This window comes from Pogona vitticeps, chromosome 6 (assembly GCF_051106095.1).
Source record: "Pogona vitticeps strain Pit_001003342236 chromosome 6, PviZW2.1, whole genome shotgun sequence".
In the NCBI taxonomy this organism is placed as follows: domain Eukaryota; kingdom Metazoa; phylum Chordata; class Lepidosauria; order Squamata; family Agamidae; genus Pogona; species Pogona vitticeps.
In genome coordinates, this window is record NC_135788.1 from 24815797 (window position 1) to 24841346 (window position 25550).

Sequence of the window (25550 nt, forward strand, 5' to 3'; positions counted from 1 at the left end):
TAGGAAACTATTCTGTCTCTCCATATTCTGTTTTAATAGTAGCTTCTTATCCACAATACAGATCAGGATAAGTGGTGCTAAGGCATGCTCATTTTTTTCAGAATAACCCATTTTTCTGATGATCAATAAAGTCAAAGGCTTTGCTAAAATCTATAAAGTACAAATTGATCTTCTGAAATTCTTTGCCATGCTTCAGTAGCCAGTGGATATCTGCAATATGATCTTGAGTGCCTCTTCCTTTTTGGAATCCAGCTTGAACATCATATATTTCCTTCTCCATATATAAGATAAGAGTCTTTGTTGCAATACATTGAGCATCACTTTGCTTCCATGGGAAGTTAGAGCAACGGTTCTATAGTAACTGTACTTGGCATTTCTTTTCTTGGGGACTGCAATGCATATTGAGTATCTGAAGTCTATGGGCCCTTGTTTTGTTTTCCATATTTGTTGGTATATTCTTGTTAGGATTTTCATGGATCCACTCTCTATGGCTTCGAACAGTTCTAGCAATAGTCCATCTATATTTGGTGCTTTGTTTCTTCCCAGTACTTTCAGAGCAACTTTCACTTCACTTTCTAGAACTGCAGGTTCTTTATCATTAGATTTCTCTTCAAAGGTCTGTCATCCTTTTTACCTCTTCTGCATAGGTTTTCGGTATATTATTTCACCTTCTCTTTTATTTCTCCTGCTCAAATAGTGTGCTTCTCTGTCGGTCTTTCAGCATTCCTAATCTAGCTTAAATTTCCCTCTGATTTCTTGGATCTTCTGGAAGAGATCTCTTGTTCTTGTTCAGTAATAGTTCTATTTGGCTCTATGTTCCCTTATTGGGAGAAAGGCAGCATATAAATAAGACAAACGAATGAACAAACAAACAAACAAACATGTGACTACCATTGAAACACTGCATTTGAGGTTATAACCTTGTTTCTTTCTCCTTTTCCTCTTGCTTCTCACTATCCATTACAATTTTAAGTGTTTCCTATGTTATCCCTCTATGTTTTTCTTTTCTTTTTTATTACATAAATTGTATTTTTGCATTATTCCCTAATAATATATCTGAGTTCAATTCACATTTCTTCTGGATCACAAATATTTGAGTTGAGTACACTTCTCCTTTCAACAATGCTGGGTTAGGGCTCTAGAGCCCCACATAGTTTAAAATCCATGTATAACTCTTATGCTCCTCCAAATGTAACTACAAAGCATAAACAGTTGGTTCACGCACGCACGCACACATGCACATAAACAATTCTTTCTATTGGGGTTCTCTTCCATAGCATTGACAGTCTTTTTCCTACAGTACTATGTAATGAGCTTTAAAGGTCCTTATGATCCCCTGATCTAGAGGCTGAATTAGAGATGTTGTGTTTGGGGGAAGCAAACCACTTTGACACCTTGAAGAACAGTATTTATTGAATACTTATTTACTTATTTATTTATTGAATGAATTATTGATTGTTTGATTGACTGGAATATCATTCATTCATTTATGAAAAAAATCTGTGTATAATCAAGACCATGTTGTTTAGGCCCAGCAATTCAAGGGAGAAGGGTGATACAAACCTGCTTTTTATGTTGGCTTGAAATTCATAAAAAATGTTGTTTAAATTATAATTTGTCACTAGGAGCATAATGATAGTGCTGCTCTTCAGCTTTATTCCAATGTCTGATATGACCAGTACCACAACCTGCTCCTAGTCCTGTTTTGGCAGAGATAATAACAGCTTCTCCATCTCCTGCTTCTAATCCAGCTGTCTATTTGATTTCTATATTGGCTATCCGGTGATGTCCACATGTACAGTCATCTGTTTAGTTGCTTGAAACATATATTTGCAATAAACAGATTGCTGGTTTCGTAGAACTCTATGAGTTGTTCTTCTGCTTTGTTTCTGGCCCCCAAGACAAATTTTCTAGTGAACTTTGGTTCTACTTTGTTTCCTACGTTTTCCTCCTGGATGCTTGCAATATTTTAATTTCACCTACTTCAGCATCTGTAGTTGGAGAACAGACTGAAATTATGGTTATACTGGTTTCCACAGAGCCTGATTGATATTATTTGTTCGGAGCTTGCATAATAGTGTCTACCTTGACTCAGTATTAGAGTCACTCTATTTCTTCTCAGTTTACCATTTTCAGAGTAGAACACTGTAGCGGTCAGACTGAAAATATCAAAATCCAGTCCATTTTAGTTCACTGGACCATCCCTAGCAGTCATATTAGCTGGAACTTGCTCTGTTCCATTCTGTAATTCAGTACATATCTTGTTGGGAAGGGTTTTTGAAGGCTTTCCAGAAGCTAGCACTAACTTTGGCAGAACAGCCCAATCTCTTATCTTACTCAATGCCTACTCCATCTCCCCCTCCCCCCCCAATCTGCACATGAGCCCATGAGTTCAACAAAGATTCATTTGCAGATTCCACATCTCAGGGAATGGCATTAGCTCCAAGAGAGGTTTCCATTTATTTTGAAGCTTTTGTTCATTTGTCAGAGAATGAATCAAGGGACTGCAAATGGCAATAGGATGCCCAGAAGGTTACCCTGCCAAAAGAATTCTTCACTATTTAAGACGTTTAAACAGAAAATTTAAAAAGTCTTTCTAAGTTCTTAGTTTGCAGCACCTAATCAACCAGAGCTGGATAAATCCGTTATGTTGCCTTATTTGGACAGTTCCTTCCGTTCCATTTGAAAGGGCCCTTTGTGATCAGATAATGAGGATGTACCTTGGGAATGAACTGATACTTCAAGAAGTTATTCTTTGAGTTTATCTGGCTGTGAGCTACTACCTGCTATAGGAAGTAGCACAGAGTTCACATGTCAACTGATCACAATTATAGTCGTGACATGGACCTTTTTATAACTTCATTGCACACACATTCACTAGTACACTCAACCCTGTATATCTCCTAAGTGACTCACAACTTTTACTCTCCAACAAAACAAGGATTTGAAGTAATAATTTTAAGTATTACGATCACAAGATTTGAGTTAAAAACTTAAAGACAACATTTTAATCAATAAGAAAAGTTGAGCACCAAAACAAAATGGGTTTCTTTAGAAGAAAACTGTGAAATGTCATACAGTAAAGATGTCTGGATAGGAATCAACAAAGGAACTGCTATTTATAGACTGCTCTGATTATAGACAGGAAGTTGAACTAACTGAGCTATTTGATCTCTTCCACTGTCACTACACATAGCCCATGGTGGGGGAGGGCCCCTTTCATTCCCTCCTTGTTCAAATCACAAGTCACCTCCAAATTCTATGATTCTATGGGTGCATCACTGGGCTGAAAAGATCTAAATGTAAATTCAGATTAAATTATCAGGTTATCATATTCTGTTACTCGCACAAATGTCCATTCCATATGTTATTTCTGTCTTTAACTGCAACCAAACCAGAGATGTACCTGGTAGCCAAAGGTCTTTGCAAGAATTGGAGTGGTGATAGTCAATAACATTAGTTTCAACAAGGCCATAATTGTGGGTTCAGTCTTGCTTTTTGAAAAGCAAACTGTGGGTATAGCCAGGAATACTTCTTAATAATTTACAATGACAGCATATAAAACTTATTTTGTAATGAGAAGAACATGCTACACTGATTTGATATGTTACAATGTCCCGTCTTGAACCTCTCCAGTCTCTCCTACTTATTAAAAATTTTGCGTTGACTTCAAACAGGGTCAAATGATTCTCTGGGCCATGCTCAGATAGAACCTAAACAACAATTTGGACTAACAATGGAGCCCACTCACTTTATTTAATATGTCATTATACAAACATCAACACAAAGTGAAGGGGTTAAAAAAAATCTTCTGAGTACCTTCACTTCCCTTTATTTCATTTTCTGCAAACTCAAAAATATGTTAACTTTTGACTGCATAAACCAATGGCAACTTAAGGAAGCACAATCAGGAAATATGTAGCTGTGTGAGGAAACCTGTGTGCTGTATTTTCTTCCCCCTTTCTGCTTAATTTTCAGTCCTTGTTGGCTAAGCAAAGTAACTGTTTCATTTATTTTAGAGGTAGCTGCAAGGCTCCTTCAAAGCACTGTCTAGAATCTAGATCCGACTCCAGATGTAGTTCACCAAGGAAGGAAAAATGGACAAATGGATGATCATGCACAGTTACATACTATGGTCAGTATGCTGTTGAATATTACACACTTGTGGAGCTTCAACTATAGAAGCTGCAGCAGTAATCTTGTGATCAGGCTCACAACAAGTGTCTTGTCAGGCGACTAATGGAGCATCTGCAGCTGCAGCTCCAGAAAGCTACATACTGAACCAGATACTGGTGTATATACATTAGGGTATAGTTAATTTAATAAAAGTCTGAAAAATGCAAAGATATAATAGCTGCAAAAGTCAACTTTGAACAGCCTCACACTGCCATTCAGGCTAAAATCCTATGCACACTTTCTTGGAAGAAAGCACTACTGGACACAACAGGACTTAGTTCCACTAAAACATGCAAAGTCCTGTGCTTTCAGGCCTACTAATTTACAACAGCAATCTTCCCAAGAAAGGCAATTAGTTCAAATAAAATCTAAGAGTAACAGCCATCACACCAAAATCTGTGCAAATCCCTGGTGCTAATATTAAGACTGAAAGGAAAATAAATGACACTGAAACTCACCACAGAGGTAAGAGCCATTTGAAAACTGTAGATCCGTGCAAGGCCAAAGTCAGCTAATTTTATTTGCCCGCTGCTGGTCACTAAAATGTTTTGTGGTTTCAGATCACGGTGGACCACTCTGTGCGAATGCAGGAAGTCAAGCCCTCGTAGCAGCTGGAACATCATGTCCTAGGGGATAGCAATCAAGAACTTCAATCAGAAGGTAAGAAACGGAAGTATCCAATGTTTGCCTAGCTTATGTATATAAATTGTCTACACTTACTAGAAACCACATAGCATTTAACACATTGTGACATGTACCTAAATAAGTATCCACAGAATTGTGCTGCACATGTACCTACATGGACACACATGCACTCATGCATGCACATGTGTGCGCACACAGAAACTCAGCCTACATAAATATGGGCAGCACAGATAAGTATAGCACAGAAAATATCTACATTAAAACTGGCATGAATTGTCTTGAATGGATGTACAGTAATTCATCCAACCTGAATTCATTGTGCACTGCTCAACAAAATCAGTAAAACTTTAGTTAATAACAGCTAACTTTTCCTACTGATTATTTTAGGATTTTAAGTATAACTATAGCTAGATTCAATCCATTATTTTCTAGACATCTAAGTGTGCTGTGCCACTATTATTGACTTAGTGCAACAAAAATGGCATATTGCCTTATTTTAAAGAATTTTAGCAAATAGAAGGAAAATATTCCAGAATGGAGCCAGTGGGGAGTGACATGGTGAATCTACTAACTTACCACCAGCCATGCTGGCTTTCATTAGCTGGGGCAAAAGGAATGGGAGAGGTCATGTCAAGCTACTCAGCTCAGCATATTCAAACAATTACCATCTCTACTAGCACTGACAGCCATAGGTGTGGTAATAAGCTGTACTAACTCCAGACTTTGCATAAGTTGTGAATTGTTTCAGGGATGGGGGGAATATATGAAAGAGTGATCGGTAAAGACCTAGGTTCTTCCATAGAGTGACTAGCAAGACGTAAGATGTAAAAGAATGGGAATGAATGGTCTAAAAAAAATCCTTGGGAACTAAAACTATACGCTTAAACAAGACAACATGAAAAAATTTACAAGTTTCATGCACAATCATCCCTGCCAACATTCATTCATACCTATATAAAACAAACCATCAGGTTTGCAAATAACATATTAGAACATCTGTTATGAGAGCTGCTTTAAATATGGTAAAATTCCTGCACGGAGAGCCTTTCAGTTTACTTTACAAAGCCATCCACACAGAGCAGTTACCTTCATTCGGATCTGTATTTCTGTACAAACAGAAACTCAGAACATTAAGCTGTTGCACAAAACATGCTCTTCTTTTACAAAGCTCATCTCCACTGTTATGGGAATGGCAGTTAATCTACTGTATTGACACTTATCAGACAGTGCTTAGAACATGGATTTTTTTAAAAAATAAAGTGTTATTTAAAAGTCCACTGAAGATGCCAGCCACAGAGACTGGTGAAACGTTAGGGAGAACAACCTTCAGAACACGGCCAAAGAGCCCGAAAAACCCACAACACCCATTAGATCACAGTTGTGAAAGCCTTCGCAAATATATTAATACATAATAGTTACACAGCATGAAGAAGTGAAATATGCCTCATTAAAAATTCTTTTCAGGGTAAGCTGATTAAGTCTCATTTAACCTCATTAAAAATGAAGTTACAACCCTCCTTAAGTTATAACTTTAATGTTACACATTTACTGTATCTATAACCTATTACAAAGAAGGTATTAACTGGAAATTACTTACATATAGTTACATTTAACTAATTACTGTTGAGTGAGTTGCCAGGCATGTCTCAAACACCTGGCACAAATCTTTGCTCTAATCTGACTAAACCAAGTCACTTTTAAACTTTTTCTTTAAGAGGAACTTTAACCAGCAACGAAACAGCAGAACAGACCCTAGCAAGGAAAAATAAATGCTTGCCAGAATATTACGGCTTTAAAAGCTATTTAAAATGTCAAATAGCTTTTAAAAGCTATTTAAAAGTGGCTAAAGAGGGGTCTGGGCATAGCTCTTTCAGAAGTGCATTCTGCAACAGAACGGAGAACCTCGGGTTGTTGGACTTTAAAACCCACCAGCCCCAATCAGAACAGCCACTGATGAAAGACAGTAGGAAGCACAGTGCACCAGTATATAGATATTATCCTGCCTAATCTATAATCTCAAAGCCAGAACAGAAAAATCTCTGTTCCTCAACCTTATCTACCAAAATTCTGTCAGAAAAAAAGAAGGTTCTCAAGGGCTCACAAAAGTTATCAAATGACCTCATATTAAAAGAAGTAATTTCTCAAAAATATGTCATAACTGGTTCCATACCAATTTGCACTGTTGTTGCTATGTGTTGTCGATTCATATCTGGCTTCCTGATAGGGGTTTTCGAGGCATGTGAGATATTTAAGAGATGACTTTACCAGTGCCACCTCAAGGGAGTTTCCATGGCTGAGCACAAACTTGAACTCAGATCTCCTGAGTCCTAATCCTATCCACCACACCACACTTTCTATCCCTTTTGCTCGCTAATATATATTAACTGACAGCTAAACCACAATTTCTACACTCACTATTGTTATTGGGATGTCAACATTGTGATTTCACCTTCTTGGTTTCATCTGGTGATTTTTTTTTTTTAATGAACATGCTTATGATGACTATTGGCATGTCCTGCTAAGGAGCAATTCTCAAACTTGATAATACAGTACTTCCATGACACTCTCTACTCACATCATCAAACTGATGAGGTAACAAAAATAGTTGTGTAATGATCTTATCGTGTTAGAAGGAAATATGAGAATCATGCACAGCAGATGCAACCAATACAACAGCTTTTGGTAGGTGCCCACCACATTATTTGCCAGAAGATTCAACCAAACTATTCCCAAACTATTCCCAGCCAGCTGAAGAGTGATTCAGAGCATATGTATGTATTCCTCAGAATGTTCCATGTAGAAAAAGGTATAATTTTAAGCCCACGAATGAAATAATGAGAATGTATAATTTACTAAATTAGGGTCTGAACTCAGGATTAATGAAGAATTATTCTTCTATGTCCTCCCTCAATACATCCTCTGATTCAGTACTACAGTTCATAGGGTACAATCTGAGGTACACTGCCTTGAAAGTAATTAATTCCCAGTGAATTCAAGTGAGACATGTTTCTGCATAGGAATGGATAAGATTGCTCTGTTAGTTATTGATTTTACTCTGTATTGCAGAATGTAGCACATTCGTTAAGAGTCAAAATACAGCAGATGTTGTGAGCTCACTTTCCTCCTTAACAGGACAGACACATGTGGCCGCATTTGGCCGGCTAACCATCAAGCTAAGGCAAGATTGGATTAATCAAATGGATAAAGACCCCATTGAGCAGCGTATGGTGACTAAGGCCATTTAGGTTAGCAAAGGCCCCTCAGGTAGGTCACTAAAGGATGACAGTATAAAAATAGTTTTCTTCTCTATTTTATAAGAGTCTTTTATATACGGTATATTTTAAATTCTAGCCATTTTGGATATATTTTAAATTCTAGCCATTTTGGAACTTGTTATATATGGTTATGAAGATGCTGTTTTGTTGACTTGTCATTGGTTTTGTGCATTGACTCAGTGTTTCAATGGCCTTTGGCTATAATTTGAATACAAACTCACAAAAAATTCACATGGCTATGAAGCCCAGATTTGGATTTCTTCTTCCTAACAGCTGTTTGTGGACAGCAGCTAATTGTATCCACTTGTTTAACCTGTCTTAAGGGGACCAAGTACCACAGCACACTTTCTTCCCCAACGGTCATTTCCTCTCTGGTGTAACTTGCATGACAGCATGTGACAAGCAGAAATTAATGGGGGCACTGCTGTGCCCATACCTCTTGAATTGCTTTGACAGTGGCTGCAGGCTGCCTGCTTGGCCACCCAGCCAAGACCTCACATGAAAAATGGCAAGGGGCCCACAGTTCTATTCACTAACAAGACAGCTGGTCAGTGATTAGGCAGCTAAAACAATGCACCAAGAAAAGAAAACGCGTTTGCAAGGAGCTTCAGATTCAATAGATCAACTTTTCTCAAATAAGAGAATTTGTCATTTTCTCCTCTACTCTGAAGAATGATATTTTGATCACTTAGTACCTGATGAGGGAAGAGCACTACACCTCAAAGAAAAATTACAAGACAGCTTTAAAACAACTGAGACAGAAATTTGGTGAAATGTCTGAACTATGGACAAACCAGATGGTATTCTTCAAGAAAACATTTTTCTGTGAATTTTGTTTGACTGGACCAGGAGGTCTTGAAATTTGTACTAGTTGGAGAGCTAGAGGCAAAAAGAATCTGCTTGAGCTTCCTCAACAGTAACAAACTTAATATAAAGACTAGTGCTTATGTCCAAGTGTCCTTAATTAAAAGGGAGGCAAGCAGCCAAATCTTTCCCTTCAGCCTCTTCTGTGACAGAACAGAAAAAAATTAAACCTTGTCAATAAATACAGAGGCATGTCAGGGAAACCAGAAATGGGAAATGTACATTCACTGGACTACAAGCATATGTACACTGCATAATTATAATCATTTGATTCCATGGTAACATGATGGTGCCACCCTTGGAACCCTGGGAACTGTAGTTCAGAATTATCTCCTGATCTAAGGCCCTTTCAGCAAGGATGCAGGAAAGGAATTTGGGTTGTCCTGCAAGTCCTTCCACTAAGTTTTGACCATTTCCCAAGAAACACACAGAATAAATCTGACATAAGCAATATGAGCATAAAATAGACCCTAGGCATATTTTTTTTTAAAAAAAAGTTGTTGGCAAATACATTTCCAGATTTCACTAAATGTGAAAGTCAATATATTGTGCTAACAAATGTTTCAACAAATCCAGAAGAAAAAAGAAGTGCAAGAGAATTCAAACTTGCCAAAAGGAACTAATGGATAGAATGAAAAGTTAAGAAGAACAAATCCATTCCCAAACAACAGAGTATTTTCCAAATAAAACATTAAGGAATCATTGTAATTGGTGAGATGTGAGGTATGAGCTTCTCTCACTACAAAATCACTTCATGGAGAATGGATTCAGAGGGTTAAACTAGATAACCACTCAGTTCTGCAAACAACTTTAGACAAATTAAAGTGCCTCTCCTACATCAGAGGCTAAGTAACCTTTCATTTGCTCATGCCAATTAAAAGGAGAGAAAAAAACACAACCCACCCATATGAAAGCCCACCACACAAAAAAAATGTATCCTGCTGCAAAATGCCACTCTAGATGAATTGGAAGCAAACTATATATTTAGGGAAGGAAATGAAAGAGGCTAGGAATCACTATCACAAGAGGGCTGCTCTTTTGTGCCTTAGATACGAAGCAGAATTATTTACTATGTGCCCTGCAAACTAGCGAGCAACATATTTCTATGCCATGTAACCTCTCCTTATGTAGAACCATAAGAAAAGAGATTACATTTGTATGCCTCTCCTGTGGCAAAAGAAAAGACAAGGCAATAACTTTCCAGCTCATTGCACTTTTACAACATTCTTGTCCACCACCATGGGGCGGGTCTTTATTATCCTTCACAGAGAAGTGCTCTGGGTTTACTGTTCACAATACAGCATGAGTTCACTAAGCAGCACTTTAGGGTTATTTCCATCCTATGGCAGGGAAGGCTGGAATGCTATACATGATAAAAAGGCCTAATGAGTCTTCTCAAGATTTTCTGAGGGCCCGCATTCTTCAGTTTGAACAGAAACTTTGGGCTCAGGTTGACGCAGGATGGAGCTACACTCACAAATCTCTGAATTAATTGACAATTAAAAGCAACATGGCCCCAAGTTAGTGCCATGCAGAGGTTGGAAAAGTTACCTTTTTTGGACTACAACTACTAGAATACCCCAGCCAGCATAGGCAAGTTACTTTCTTTTGGACTGTCACTCCTATGGCCAATGGCTGCACCAGCGATGGGATTCAGGAATTGTACAGTGGACCCTCTACTTACGGAATTAATCCGTATTGGAATGGTGACTGCAAGTCGAAAAGTCTGTAGGTCGAGTCTCCATTGACCTACAATGCATTGAAAACCAATTAATGCCATAACCGGCCGTTTTTGTTCCATTTTTGTTCCATTTTGGTTTTTTTCTGGTCTGTAGGTCGATTCTCTGGCTGCAAGTCGAACCTAAATTTTGCAGCCAGAGAAGTCTGTAACTCGAAAAGTCTGTAAGTCGAGCCGTCTGTAAGTCGAGGGTCCACTGTACAATAAGGAAGAAGTCTTTCCAAGCCCTCCTACAATGGCACTGGACAAGCAGTGGTATCCCTGTAAAAATTCTTGTAGCTTGAAACAACTTTCAGCCTCCGCCTCATTTGTTAAAAGGCAATCAACGTCTCTGTTAAGAAGGAAAACCTGGAGCCACTTCTATAATTGACTGGTACATCAGCGATTTTCTTTAAAAATTGAAAAGAACTGTATACTTAGTTGTTGTAGTTATTTAATTAGTGTCTGAGGATGTGGACATTCATATAAATATGTATTAGAAAATCACCCTTAGTAGGAGAAGGGGTTTTTGGGAGCGTCAGTGAAGCTGAGAGCAATGGCTTCAGGAAGCCATTATGAGCCTGGACTCCTAGCAGAATGTTCACAGCTGAGACACCAGACAAAGATGCCTCCATCCTCTTCACAGGTAACAGCTACATCAGCAGATGAGAACGGATAGTTCCAATGGTGACAGAGCTAACAGCTACTGGCCAGCAGGGGTAGCTGACTGGTGGAGGAAGCAATGGTGGTGACACTCAAGCTAACTTACCTTAGCAATGCACAGAAAGTAGCATTTAGCAGTCCAAAATGAGACAAGAGGTTTGCTGGAAGATGAGACTCCCAGGTCAGAAAACACTCAATCAGCTACTGGTAAAAATGCTGCAAGCTTCATGTATTTCCAATTGCCCTCTTTCTGAATACTTGGCTAACTTTTATTTCAGAAAGAAACTGTGGGCTAGCTAGTGTGCAGTTTTTTGGAGGGGAGAGGGTTTGGTCACTCTTCTCAGGAAATATGTTTCCCTCCTTATATTCTGGATTAATACAATTCACAATTCAATTTCACTGTTGTTGTTTTTTCCCCTTTAATCACACTGTGGTGTGAAGGATATAGGCCTGCTATATCTGTTTTGCATCAGCCCAGAACTTGAAATTTCACCTTTTTGAATTACAGATCCCAGAATCCCCACAGGCTATGCTGGCTACAGAATTCTGGAAGCTGATGTTCATGAAATAAGTTTAAAAAGTTTTTCAAGCAATATTGTGCAACAACACAAATCAACACTCCATAAGGAAATTTAAAAATGAATGCAAACTAACAGCTGTGGCTTCCTCTACTGAGTCAACCCATCTCATGTTAGGTCTTTGTCTTTTCCTACTGCTGCACCCCACTTTCCCCAGCAATATAATTTATTCTGATCACTTCTGTATTCCCATTATATATACATGGTAGGATAGGCTCAGACGACTCATGTTTGCTCTAATGAGAGTTCAGGTTTTACTTGATCCAGCATCCACTTTTTTTGTTTTCCTGGCTGTCTTTCTTTTTCATACTGCTCTCCTCCAACACCACATTTCAAATGAGTTTATTTTTATCCCCGTCTTTCTTTACTGTCTTTCTTCCACATAGTATAGATTATTCTGACCTTGTTTTTCAGTGACAACCATTCCTAAATCCAACCTATTTCTCCCCCCCTAAAGGACAAAAGGGGCTATTTTTTGGAAAACATGTACACAACATGTCCACAAAACTTTCAGTCTGATACAGCTTGTCTTCCTCCGCTTGCCTAAGACAAGCCAAGAGTTTGGAAATGGGAATATAGCTTTCTTGTCTGCGTTCTGCAGAGTGGGCATGCCCATGTTAAGTTTGCTCAAGAGGCTAAGGGTGTCTATGTTTCTGTATTATACATGTTGTACCTACTTACACTTTTGTTTCACTGTTTCTTTAATTCCAAAACAGTCCTTCAAAATATTTTGGCACAGAGGGACCTCAGCCATTTCCAAGACATTCTTGTTTCTATCTTCTCCCAGTAACCGTAATACAGATCATGTGCTCATCTTCTGGAATTCTTTAGCACTGGGTAATTCTATACAAGGGAAATTTCTGTTGGAATTTGTGTGTAGTGCATGTATATTTAAACTCTCATTTTAAAAACTTGGAAATTCAATTCTTAAAAAAAACCTTCTGGTTTATGAATGTGGGATATTGTGCTTCTCTATCCACAATCCAAAAAGCCAGGAAGAAAAAGGATGTCAAGCTTTACATAGAAAGGGCAGTCTGGATGTTGAAACACCAATGGCAGCAGTCACAATAAGCTACAGGATACCCTCTTCTACTCATTACCATTCACACTTGTCAAAAAACAACCAAAGGAATTTCTTTGTGTTTGGGTGAGAAGTAGTAAACTGATTTTTTAAAAAAGGAATCAGCTTCTGGGATTTTCCCTTGTGTGGTTTAAATTTGTGAAAGATGGTGAGCACAACAGAGTATCCTGTAGACCAGTGGTCAACAACCTTGGGCCTCCAGATGTTCTTGGACCACAACTCCCAGAAGCTTTCACCACCACTAGCTCTGCTGGCCAGGATTTCTGGGAGTTGAAGTCCAATAACATCTGGAAGCCCAAGGTTGGGGACCACTGCTGTAGACCATCTTGACTGCTTCTATTAGTGCTGTCAACATTCAGGCTGCCCTTTACTATCTAGCTCGGCATCCTTTTTGCGAGCACGATATTGTGTACCAACATCAGGCCATTTCCTGGCTTTTTGAACTGTAGGTACGGATTCTCTGGCTGCACACTGTTCATCCCCTTACACCAGTGGTCCCCAACCTTTTTTGCCTCCACTGACCAGTTTAGTGTGTGGGCAGGGGGAGCAGGGAGGCGTTTGTGTGTGTGGCTGTGCGTGTGTGGGAGGGGCCGTGCAGGCATGTGTCCTCATGTCCGGGGGGGGGGCAAGAGATTTGTCTCCACAGCCCAGACCTGGCAAGGCCAGGGATTGACCGGGGGTTGGGGGACCGCTGCCCTACACTACGATCTCTTCTCAAAAATCTTACACATTTGCTAAAGAATGAGTTCAAGACTGGATACATGGTATCCAGTGAAAAGCAGCTGTACAAGTCACTAAACTGCCTTTCTATGGTCATCTTCTCATCCTCTCACACTATACTATTATGCAGTCAGGCTGCTACATGTTTCGGTATGTAGAGTGAGGCAAAGATGAGAAATGTAAGAGGAGCCTTTGCTCTTGAAGCCACAACACTGGCTTAATCATGATCATAATGGAGCAAAGAATACCTGAAGATAATAAAACACATATTTAGAGATTGTTTGACTTCCCACAAGTCAGTTCTTTCCCCCAGAATCTCCTCTGTTTTACTCTGTGTTGTCTCCCTCTGCAAGACATACCTTAGTAATATGAAGCATATGGGTCATAGCTCACTATTGTTTTTCTTTTAGTTTCAAAATTAGTCTTTCCAATTTAGAATACATGAAAGACATCTGTATACTCTCAATAAACTCCTTTACTTGTTGTAACAGCCTATGCATTCTTTTCAGGCTCTTCCTGTTAAACCCTAGTGTTTAAGCCTGGGAGGCAGGTCCTTCCTCTGTCCTATAGTCAGAGGAGTGTCACCACATTTGATTCCCTCCCTCAAATTCACACAAACAAACACAAAAAAGAAGCAATGCTCTTCCAAGCAGGAATATCATCTAGTTACTTTCAAACAATAATGTTATAAAACAATGCATGCTATATCCCAGGCACTCTAGGGGCTCTCTGACACCCTCCTCCTGCAATAAAAGCCCTTTGGACTCTCCACTAAGGGTAATAATTAGAATCAGTGGTTTGTGCCCTTTCATCCTTTGGCTGAAAAAGTGGTTGGTACTTCTCAGCCCCACCTCCTCTGCTGTGCACCCAACTCAGAGGCAGAGCCCTAGCATCTCTGCCTCCATCAAGCACTCCTCTGAATGGGCACCCCCAAGAGGAGGCAGGGCTGGGAAGCGCAGAACACCTGTTTGGCCAAAGGACAAAATGGCACAAACCACTGGTTCAGGGGTTCATGTCCATCTCTTGTCATAACTCAGTGTTCTAGAGCAGTGCTGCTCAACTTTGAGTCTCCAGATGTTATTGGACAACTCCCAGAAGCCTTCACCATCAGCTTCCCTGGCTGGGGTTTATGTCAATGATCCCCAACCTTGGGCCTCCAGATGTTCTTGGACTTCAACTCCCAGAAATGCTGGCCAGCAGAGTTGGTGGCGAAGGCTGCTGGGAGTTGTAGTTCAATAACATCTGGAGGCCCAACGATGAGGATCATTGGTTTATGTGACTTGTCATCCAAACATATCTGGGTTAACTAAGATTGGGAACCATTGTTCTACAGCCTTCTGAGATTCCTAAACAGCAGCTGCGTAAGATGGCTTTCTGCAAAAATAAATGGCATGTATTTGCTGACTTTATCATAACATATATACATCACCAGCTATGCTGGTAAAGCATCAGCCAAAATGTCAAAGACATGCAATTTAACAGAATAAAATGTTGTAAGTGAAGTAAAATACTTTAAAATATTCATAATACTCCTTGCTTTAAGCAGCAATGCAAACACATCTCCCTATGTGGCTCAAAAATGTTCACTGATCAACAAGAGAATGTTGTCTTTCATGATGCCATGCCAACACAGCTAAGCATTTATGTGCTGATATAGAATCAGAAAAGGGGTACTCGATTTTAAATGTGTTTTAATAAAAGCAAACCAGAAAGCATACTATTTGGCTGAGTAGGAACTTCAGTTTGTTTACATGATGTCTATATGGAAATGTTTTCTGAGGATTCAATTTGACTATGAATTTAGAAACATTCTCCACATATCCTTTCTACACTTTCTTCAACCTCCATTTAGTGCTTATATTACACCCTACCTGCACTTGTACTACATTTTTCCTTCTGGTTCCTCCTACCTTTCCTAGCTGAATATATCCTCTTGGTCCTCAATCGTCCCCTTAGTGCTACGCCCATCTTAGATTCCAAACTCAACTTCACTTTCCTTCTCAATAGCTGGACACTTGCCTCTGAATATCTGGAATTTTCATGACTATCACAAGTCTTTGTACAGACTCAGCCAAATGCAATCAAGCACATTGCTGCTCACCACAGATTTTTCTTGTACTCTTTCAGTCTCAAATATTACCCAAGCCTATGAGAGCCAATGTTATAAAATCAACCCTGAGTGCTCACTGGAAGGACAGATCCAATACTTTGGCCCTCTCATGAGAAGAAAAGACTCCCTGGAAAAGCCCCTGAGGTTGGGAAAGTGTGAAGGCAAGCGGAGAAGGGAACGACAGAGGATGAGATGGTAGGACAGTGTAATCGAAGCTACCAACATGAATTTGACCCAACTCCGGGAGGCAGTGGAAGACAGGAGGGCCTGGCGTGCTCTGGTCCATGGGGTCACGAAGAGTCGGACATGACTAAACAACAACAGCAATAACGAGAACCAATATATAGGCAAGATGGGTTCTGCCTGAGTTATTGTTTACTAGCTGTTGTTCACAATGTGTGTGTGTCAGGTTGGTGCTTCACATAATTTTCAACATAAGTGAAAAGTCTAGTGAACAGGGATTCAAACCCAAGTCTCCTGAGTTCTAGTTCATCACCCTCTGCGTTACAGTACACTGAGGTCGTGACTACACAGGGATTTGTCCTGTTTGGTCCACTCTGGGGACACTGCTTCACTCCTTCTTCTGATGACCATATGATAAGTGACAATTTGAACCAGCCCCTTCCCAAAGGCACTCCTAACTGCACCTTTTTGGCTTCCTGTCAGGGGCTACTCATTTTAGGAGCAAGAAGGGCTGCTCTGTTTTGGTTCAGTTCCAGCATGTGCCATTGCTGGGATTAAACCAAAACGGATGGCTTGATGTTTTTAATTTCTCATCTGCTTACAATTTCCTGATATCATTAAGTGGCTTAAGTAGACAGCTTAGCTGCTTAATATTGGGAAATTAAAATCTTCCTATGCTGCTCTGTGGAGGGGGGAGGAAGGAAGCAATTTTTTTAAATCTAGCTAACTAGGGCAGCACTGATGTGTTACACTTTTTTGGGGGGAAATAAAAGCTTCCTCCCAGAAAGAGATGGAAACAGTAAGGAGTAAAGAAAAAAATTGTTTTCTTTTCCCCCCTTCTTTGAAAAGGGGAGGTGGGCCAAATATGGTTGCTTGATGTGTATGCCATGATTGCAAGAATCACAGAAAATGACATACCACATCTCTACATAATCTTAATTGACTCTATTTAGCTCAATCTGACTAACGAAGCCCTAATTTCTTTGTAATAATATACACCCAACCGCCCCCACCCAGTGTGGGATTGACAAGCCCTCCTCCATTCCTGCCCCCGTAGACTCCAGATGTACTTGATTATTAACAAGGAGATTTTTTAACATGGACGAACTGGATACAACTAGCTCAGGAGTTCACTGCATTTCTGGAAGCCCTCCAGGTGGCTGACTTATTGGCACCTGCCCCTGGGTCTGGGCCCCAAGTTAACTCCACTGGGGCCCACAGGTTCTTAGCTTCTGTTGGGCAAGGTCTCCACAGAGGACCAAAGTAAGTCACTCACAGAAGAGAAGACTTATAGGTCTTTGCACTGGTCACTGCCAAAGCCTTGTCAGGGCAGGAGCTGCTGCAACGTCTGCCACTCCTTTTCCCTTTTCCCCCTCCAGCATTGCCATTAGGTTGGCACAGTATCCGGATAGCTCTCCGTGTCTATTATTATTATTATTATTATTATTATTATTATTATTATTATTATTATTATTATTATTATTATTATTATTATTATTATTATTATTATTATTATTATTATTATTATTATTATTATTATTATTATTATTATTATTATTATATCCCGCCTATCTAGTCAATTAAGACCACTCTAGGCGGCTGATCACAGCAATAAGGATTGGGACAAGGCCTGGCAACCCCTCACCCACTGCCTTCTCCTTGAAGCCCATGGAGCAGTATAAGGACCTCTGTCCAGGGATCCTCCCAGTATGCAGTGCCCCAACCCTCCTCTGCATTCAAAACCTCCTCCACACTCAGTGCCTCCTCCAGCTCTCCTGAGAGTCTCTCAAAGTGCCTTTCTCCTCCAAGGTATCTCCCCTCAATTCACATGGTGCCAGATGTCTTTTGTCTTCCTCCAGCCATCCTATGGTCTCCTCTAGTGCTTTTTTTATGGCCCCAGTGGACAGGCAGTCCCATTCCCCTCCTTCACCAGCTGCCTTCCATCTGCCATGGCCTCCCTGCCCCCCCGCTTTGCTGGACTGTGCTTCACATTTGCCTCAGATTCAGTGGCAGCTTGATCCAAGGACCCGGATCAGGAGCCTGGGATGTGGGCTGACGGCCTGCCAGCAGCAACGCCCTCAGAAACAATGAATTGAGCCCCTAGGAAATTAATATACACATCACCTTCTAGCTTTGCTCATACATGATACTTAATAAACCCAAAAACCAACCATTCACAGTTTAATGAGTTGTGAATGAATCTAGGCAAGATTCAGGTTTACATGCCTCCCTGCCACCCTCTGCTCCTCTGATGTAGCCACAAGGCAAGGAGTTTAGAATTACTAATTTTGGTTAATAATAATTTTGGTTGGTGCGATGCAAGCCATCTCATAACTACAGTTTATGAAGTTACTCAAACTTCATTTAATATTAAATATGGCTTAATATTTGGATGAAATGTTAAACTGTGGTTAAGATATCAAAGGGAATGCTTCCAAGTGCATTCTTGTGGCCAGAGGGGGGAAGAGAGGAAGCAGAATCTACAACCTTGTGTTTATCTCAGCTTGCTGACCATGGCTTAGCCTAGCATCCAAATGCAACCACTGTCACAAATGAGAAGGATAAATAAAAACAAAATTTAAGAACTTTAGATATGGACAGTGATATTTAAAAAATGTACGAAATTTAGAGCTGAATTTGAGTTTTAGAAAAATACAGTAGTGACGTTACCTTCCTGGGACTATACAACTTCAGGATGAACAAGTGGTGAATATGAAAGGCAAATGCTTCCCCACATAAAAACAAAACAGCTTCTTAAAGACAAACATGGCAAGGGGAAATTCACATTTCTTCCCTGCCATCTTAGTTCTCTGTGTATGAGTCTTACAAAAGATGGAGGAGAACTCGACATGTAGTTTCTAATCTCCCTCTTGCACACAAGGGAAAAAAGCTGAAGATTGTACAATATGCTTTTTTCCTTGAATTTAAAGATAATCTCTTACACGTCTTAGATTCTGCTGTCACTTTACTGAAGTGAAAAATAATCTCAACAGCCAAGTTTCTGAAGGATTAAGCACCCAAACAGTACATCTCTGTTATTTCACTCATGTCTTCATGCGTAATTTTCTGTTTGCTGGCAGCTACACTAAAACTTTCCAATAATGTGTGCCTTTGTCTCAACTGCCTTTAAAAATGGAGATATTCTCAAAATAAAGGAACTTCTATTTATACAGATTTAAAACCTAAGAAACCAGAAACTGGAATAGTATGCTGATTATATCACATGATGACAAAAACAGATGAAAAAGCTGTGTAAATGTGTGCACATGTAGGAAACAAACTAAAGCAGAATCTTGGATTTGGGCATGTGATTTTTTTCATTGTTATGCTTTGTTCAAAGAGCAAGCACCAACATGAGAGAATTTTAAATCCATCTGATTTCAGCAGAAGGCTAAACATGTTTTCCTGAATATCTGCATGCTTAGAAAAAGTGGTGACATGTACAACAACTTGCTTACTTTTTTGTTAGCTTCTTTCCAATGGTGTCTAAGAAGGATAGTAGACTTCAATAGCAAGAATATCTGCACTGAGATACTGTTATTTTCGTATGAGTACAATCTTGAATTTTCATATTTAAGCACTACATGTTTCTGCATTGATCATTAAAGTTTTCTGAGAAACTGGAAAGAGGTTAAATGAAACCAAATTAATAGTTCTACATCACCACAAGTAGAGTAGGTGTACCACAGGACTGCAACATGGAGAAAACACCCATTATGTAGAACAAGGGTCTCCAAACGTTTCACACGGAGGGCCACATAATATATTTTTGAGGGCCAAAGGAAGAGGCGTGTACTACACTCCCCTGATCTAGAACATCACAAACGCATCCTACAAAACACAAGAATATCCTCGAACGCAGAATGCTACAGTTCCTCAATAATCTGCAAATAACTATCACAGCTCCTTAATGATATCTTTGTCTGGGTCTGAATTTTTTATCTGAAAAACCTAAAGAAAGGAGGTGGTGGATTCTTTTCACACAAAGAAGAAGACAAAGTTCTTGCATGATAACATGTGATCACTGCAACTACAGAGGACTATTTTGTGAAAATTCTTGCCCAGGGGAATATGGTTGAATGTGATAACAACTTAATGTTATAATCCCAAGTATTAATTATTTCAGTTAAATTCACTTCTAACTAAGCCTGTAAATATAACACTTTTCTCTTTTTCATTTCAATAGTTTTACATAAAAGTACACAGAATTAGGGGCAGAATCCAATTTTTAATCTCAACTAAAGTAGATTTACCAAATGGGACTTCTTAAATCAACACACTAGTAATTGATTCAATTCAACTTATAACCTAGCTGTGGACTAACAACTAGGTTCTATCCCTAGGACCAAAGCTTTTGACTTTGTAAAACAGACAATAAGCAGGAGGGGGACTGCAATCTTTTGGTACATCTCAGGGTGACTAGAAGGAAATCAAGATGGATTTCTGACTTTCAGTTGTTTAACAACAGCAAGAGAAAAGCAGGAGAAAAGCAGGAATGGACTTTTCCAAGAAAGGCCTATGAGACTAATTCACTTCTTGTACTGAATCTATCTCATTGTTCTGCGTTTTTTGCACCTGGTTCTGCTTGGCAGATCTTGGAGTTTGAGTTTAAAAAAAAGTAGATCCAGCTAGCTGGACACTTGCCCACCTTTGCCATAAAGGAAGTGGTCAGCTCTGTACAGTGCTTACAAAACTGCTGGCACTTGCATAAAGGAGCTGTAAAAGTCGTGTTAGCCCGATTAATATCATTCAATTAGACAAAAGTAAAAAAAAAAAAGAATAATTACACTCATATATAATCAATTACAAAAATAATTTCACATTTGATAAACTGAAGAAACTGTCATGTGAAAAATTTAGATTTCTTTCTTTCAAGTATTATTCATTTATATTTGTCTCAGGAGTTTTCTATCTTGTTTTTCAGTTCTTTGGGCAATGAACTACTCAAATATGATCAAGTCAATATGTGTGTCAGTGGCAGATGGCAAATGGCTCTCCATCAACACTAGAAACGACATTCTCAGAGAAGCCAGATCTTCACAGTAATTGATTCTTTGTCATGCAAGCAAGCACTGCTTGCTTTCTAGGGAAACAGTAAAGCATAAAGCATGGGCAACAGATGTACAGCCTGTTCCAGATCTACGAAAGTTACTTTTAAAAATTCATTCATTCTGTAACTCTTTATATTACTCCATTTAATCATGATTTTTGAAAACGGTGACCTTCCATTATTTATTATTTTCTATTACTTAGGGTGGGATACCAAGAACTGGTGAAAGAAAGGCATGAAAACTGGGGGGGAAATCCATTAAAAATATCTCTAGTATACCATTAAAAAGTAACCTTTAAAGTAATCAAGAACTGCTGCTTGCTATCTCAAAAGATTTCTTTACTATTGTGGCTCCTTGTTTCATCGCTTTTGAAATACAGCTTCATTATATCCTCACTACTAAGAAAGGAGGGGGACTCCTTACAGAAAAACTATGGGTCAAACTCGACAATAATATTAAGACATCATTAGAAGTAAAGCTTTCTTAACATGAAGTGCCAAGCCAAGGCATAAAGTAAGAGGAGGAAATCAACATTTGCCTTTACGTGTGGTCTCACTCTAAGATACTTGTTACTTCCAAATGCTTGTCCATTCCACTTACAATATACAATACTCATAAAGAGTGGTGAATTTGACTAAACAAAGCAAAATATGAAAAATATTTTTCACAGTAGGCAATCCCATATCCTGTTGCTATTACAGTAGAGAACAGGATTTGGGATTCAGACATAAATATATATTCAGTAACAAATAAATATATATAAATACATATGGAACAACTGATTGGTTCAAAATTGGGAAAGGAATACGACAAGGCTGTATATTGTCTCCCTGCTTATTTAACTTATATGCAGAATACATCATGCGAAAGGCTGGACTAGATGAATCCCAAACCAGAATTAAGATTGGTGGAAGAAATATCAACAACCTCAGATATGCAGATGATACCACTCTGGTGGCAGAAAGTGAGGAGGCTTTAAAGAACCTCTTAATGAGGATGAAAGAGGAGAGTGCAAAAAAAAAAAAAAAAAAAAAACCTAAGATCATGGCCACTGGTCCCATTACCTCCTGGCAAACAGAAGGAGAAGATATGGAGGCAGTGACAGATTTTACTTTCTTGGGCTCCATGATCACTGCAGATGGTGACAGCAGTCAAGAAATTAAAAGACGCCTGCTTCTCGGGAGGAAAGCAATCACAAACCTAGACAGCATCTTAAAAAGCAGAGACATCACCTTGCTGACAAAGGTCCGTATAGTCAAAGCTATGTTTTTTCCAGTAGGGATGTATGGAAGTGAGAGCTGGACCATAAAGAAGGCTAACCGCCAGAGAATTGATGCTTTTGTATTGTGGTGCTGGAGGAGACTCTTGAGAGTCCCCTGGAGTGCAAGGAGAACAAATCTATCCATTCTAAAGGAAAACAACCCTGAGTTCTCACTGGAAGGACAGATCCTGAAGCTGAAGCTCCAATACTTTGGCAATCTCATGAGAAGAAAAGACTCCCTGGAAAAGACCCTGATGTTGGGAAAGTGTGAAGGCAAGAGGAGAAGGGGACAACAGAGGATGAGATGGTTGGACAGTTTCATCGAAGCGACCAACATGAATTTGACCCAACTCCGGGAGGCAGTGGAAGACAGGAGGACCTGCCGTGCTCTGGTCCATGAGGCCATGAAGAGTTGGACACGACTTAACGACTAAACAACAACTATATACATGTTGTCAGTAAAGAGACTACTTTCCCCTTGCATAAACACTACAAACTGGCTCCATCCTTTAAAAAAATGTGCAGCTGCAAAGAACGTTATCTAGACAGTGTCAAAAACCTTTCCATTGCTTCAAGTTTGTTTACAGATACAATCCAAAGTACTGGCTTTGATCTCTAAAGTTCTTAGTGGCTTGCAATTAGGACATCAAAAGGATCTCTACTCTGACCTATTCACTAGGGTTGCTACCTGAAGTCCTACTTTCAGTGTTCCTACCTTCAAAGATTAGGTGGCTGGTAGTTGGAATAGAGAGACGTGGGTGGCGCTGTGGTTTAACTGCTGAGCCACTGGACTGCCAATCAAAAGTTTAGCAGTTCAAATCCACACAATGGGGTGAATTCCCATTGCTTGTCCCAGCTCCTGCCAACTCAGCAGTTTGAAAGCTTGCAAATGTGAGTACATGAAAAGGTACCACCTCACTGAGAAGGTAAGTGTTCTGTGTCTAATCATGTCATTCACGTGATCACGGAAACTATCTATGGGCATATGTCAGCTCTTCAGCTTACAAACGGGAGTGAGCACCCACCCCTAGAGTTGGAGACAACTGGATTTAATTGTCAAGGGAATAACCTTTACCTTTACGTAACTGGAATACATCCTTTTTGTAGACATATACCTTTTGCAGACTGAGCTCCCTTGAAATATATACCTGTTGTCTACCTTTTAGCATTGTGTCATGAGGCAAAAGACAGTTGTTTAGTTGTTTTAGCTGACTCCTATCATTATTTGCAGATGGTAGTGTCTCTACTTTTTTAATTGTTGTGCTGCTGGTATCACAGTTAAGGTCATTTTTTTCTATACAGATGGTAAACCATCTTGAGCACATTTTGTGAAAATATCAGCACATTCAAATGCATAAATAAATAAGCAAACTTTGTCCCTGAAGACGTGACAGCATCTAACTGAAAATATGCATCTGACACTTACTGCTTGCAAAACTGAATTTTACCAAGTTGGCTGATATCGAGGAATGAGATCTCATTTATTAAATAGTGTCCCAAGCTCTCTCTCTGTGTGTGTGTGTTCTCCAAGAACCTGTCCCACCCACATTTTATCAATTTCAGCTCTTACTGCCTTTCAGTACCCTCCTACCATATATCAGCATCCTAATGATATGTATTTCTACACTAAAGAACATTATGTTGCCTACACTGTGTAAAAGTGAGTGTCTAGTATGTCAGACAGGAGTTTTTTCCAGCCCTACCTGCCACTGATCCTGGGATCTCCTGCAAAGAAAACATGTGCTGTATTGGTAAGCAAAATCTTCTTTCTTCTTGGAAGGTAACAATAAAGACAATGGCCCAGTTTAAAAGTAAACACAAACCACTTTTTTTGGTGTGAGCATAAGGCACAGCAAGCTGCAGGCTCACGAACTGTTTCCTCCCATTTCCCAGTTCTTTACCCATGAATGGTAGAGACTAGACACTTGTGATTGTGGTTTGCAACAAACCACAGTCTCTCATTTCAGATAAATACCACAAACAGTGGTTTGCTGCAAACCATAATGTGTTTTCAAACCAGGATCTGAGGCTACGGTTGGTTGCCGATTTATGCTTCTACATACAGGGTTTTCTCCTGTTTTTCTTTTAATTATAATTTCTTGATTTAATAAAACTGATAAATAATTTATTAGAAATTGAGACAAAGTGTTCAGGTTCAATTGCTGGATAGTGGCTTAGGCCTCTGGCTGTGGAGTCAGAGGCTGGGAGTTCAATTTCCCACTGTGCCTCCTTGAGAGGGGCTGGACCCGATGAGTCACAGGATCCCTTTCAGCTCTGCAGTTCAAAGGTTATTATTATTACTATACTTAAAATAATGTAGATCAACATTTTTCATCATTTTTTTAAAAAGAACCATTGTATCTGAATTTGGCAAACAGGCAATTAGCTAAATCTGACAATAGTTGTTCTTTTTTTAAAAAAATACACTGTATGGTCATCTTTAGCATATTATTCCATAAAATTATGTACAAACCTCCCCTTCCCTTCTTTGATACCTTTATAGTTTCGCTAGGAACACCAGGTTCTGGAACTTTATTCAAGTAAGTGGTCAAGTCTTGATCAACATGTTCAAATACCAATGTTAATTTCGTCTCTCTTTCTGTTCGGGACACTGTGCATACATCGAACAACCTAAGAAAGAGAACAAAACAAAAATGCTACATAAATGGATGGAAACAGAGAAGGAATTTGAAGTCACTTTAAAATGTATATCTCCATTTGTTACAAATAATTAAATGCAAAATCCAGCCAAATTTAAATACAGACCAACCAGATTGTCAGAGGACAACACATTGGGATAATCAAAATTATTGAATCTATGTCACTTTCCATAGAATGGAGCCATAACATTATTTTTGGTATTGTTCTTCACTGAAGCTATTTTATTTTACTGACAAACAATAGCCTGCCCAGTCACTCAAATACAGTACATAAAACTTGAGATGTGGCTAAAGCTCTCTAGACTTTGACTTACTCTACAGGTGAAAAGAGAGTGGCAAGACCCTGTTCCATGAATGTGATTTCTGTTCATTCAAAGAAGGAAAATTAGGATCCAAGCCAATGAATAACTGGCAGCAGGTATTTCATGGGAAATGTGCAGAGACTTTTCAACCGAAAAACCTCTGAAATGGCATTATTATATACGGAACAGCATTAGTACCCTACAACTCAAGTATGTTATATCATAACTAGAGATGGGGGTATTCGTATCTGAATATGAATATCC

At 39.3% G+C, this 25550-nt stretch overlaps 1 protein-coding gene across 2 annotated transcripts in view; it reads right to left on the minus strand.

Annotated features, from left to right (window-relative positions):
* The window catches only part of CDK6 (cyclin dependent kinase 6), a 137795-nt gene that overhangs the window by 69905 nt on the left and 42340 nt on the right, over nt 1–25550 (minus strand). For both annotated transcript variants that reach the window (XM_020785171.3, XM_020785172.3), the window contains exons 3-4: nt 24820–24955; nt 4635–4802 (exon numbers count right to left, since the gene is read on the minus strand). In XM_020785171.3, the coding sequence (XP_020640830.1) occupies nt 4635–4802; nt 24820–24955 (304 nt within the window). The remainder of the gene's footprint in view (nt 1–4634; nt 4803–24819; nt 24956–25550) is intronic.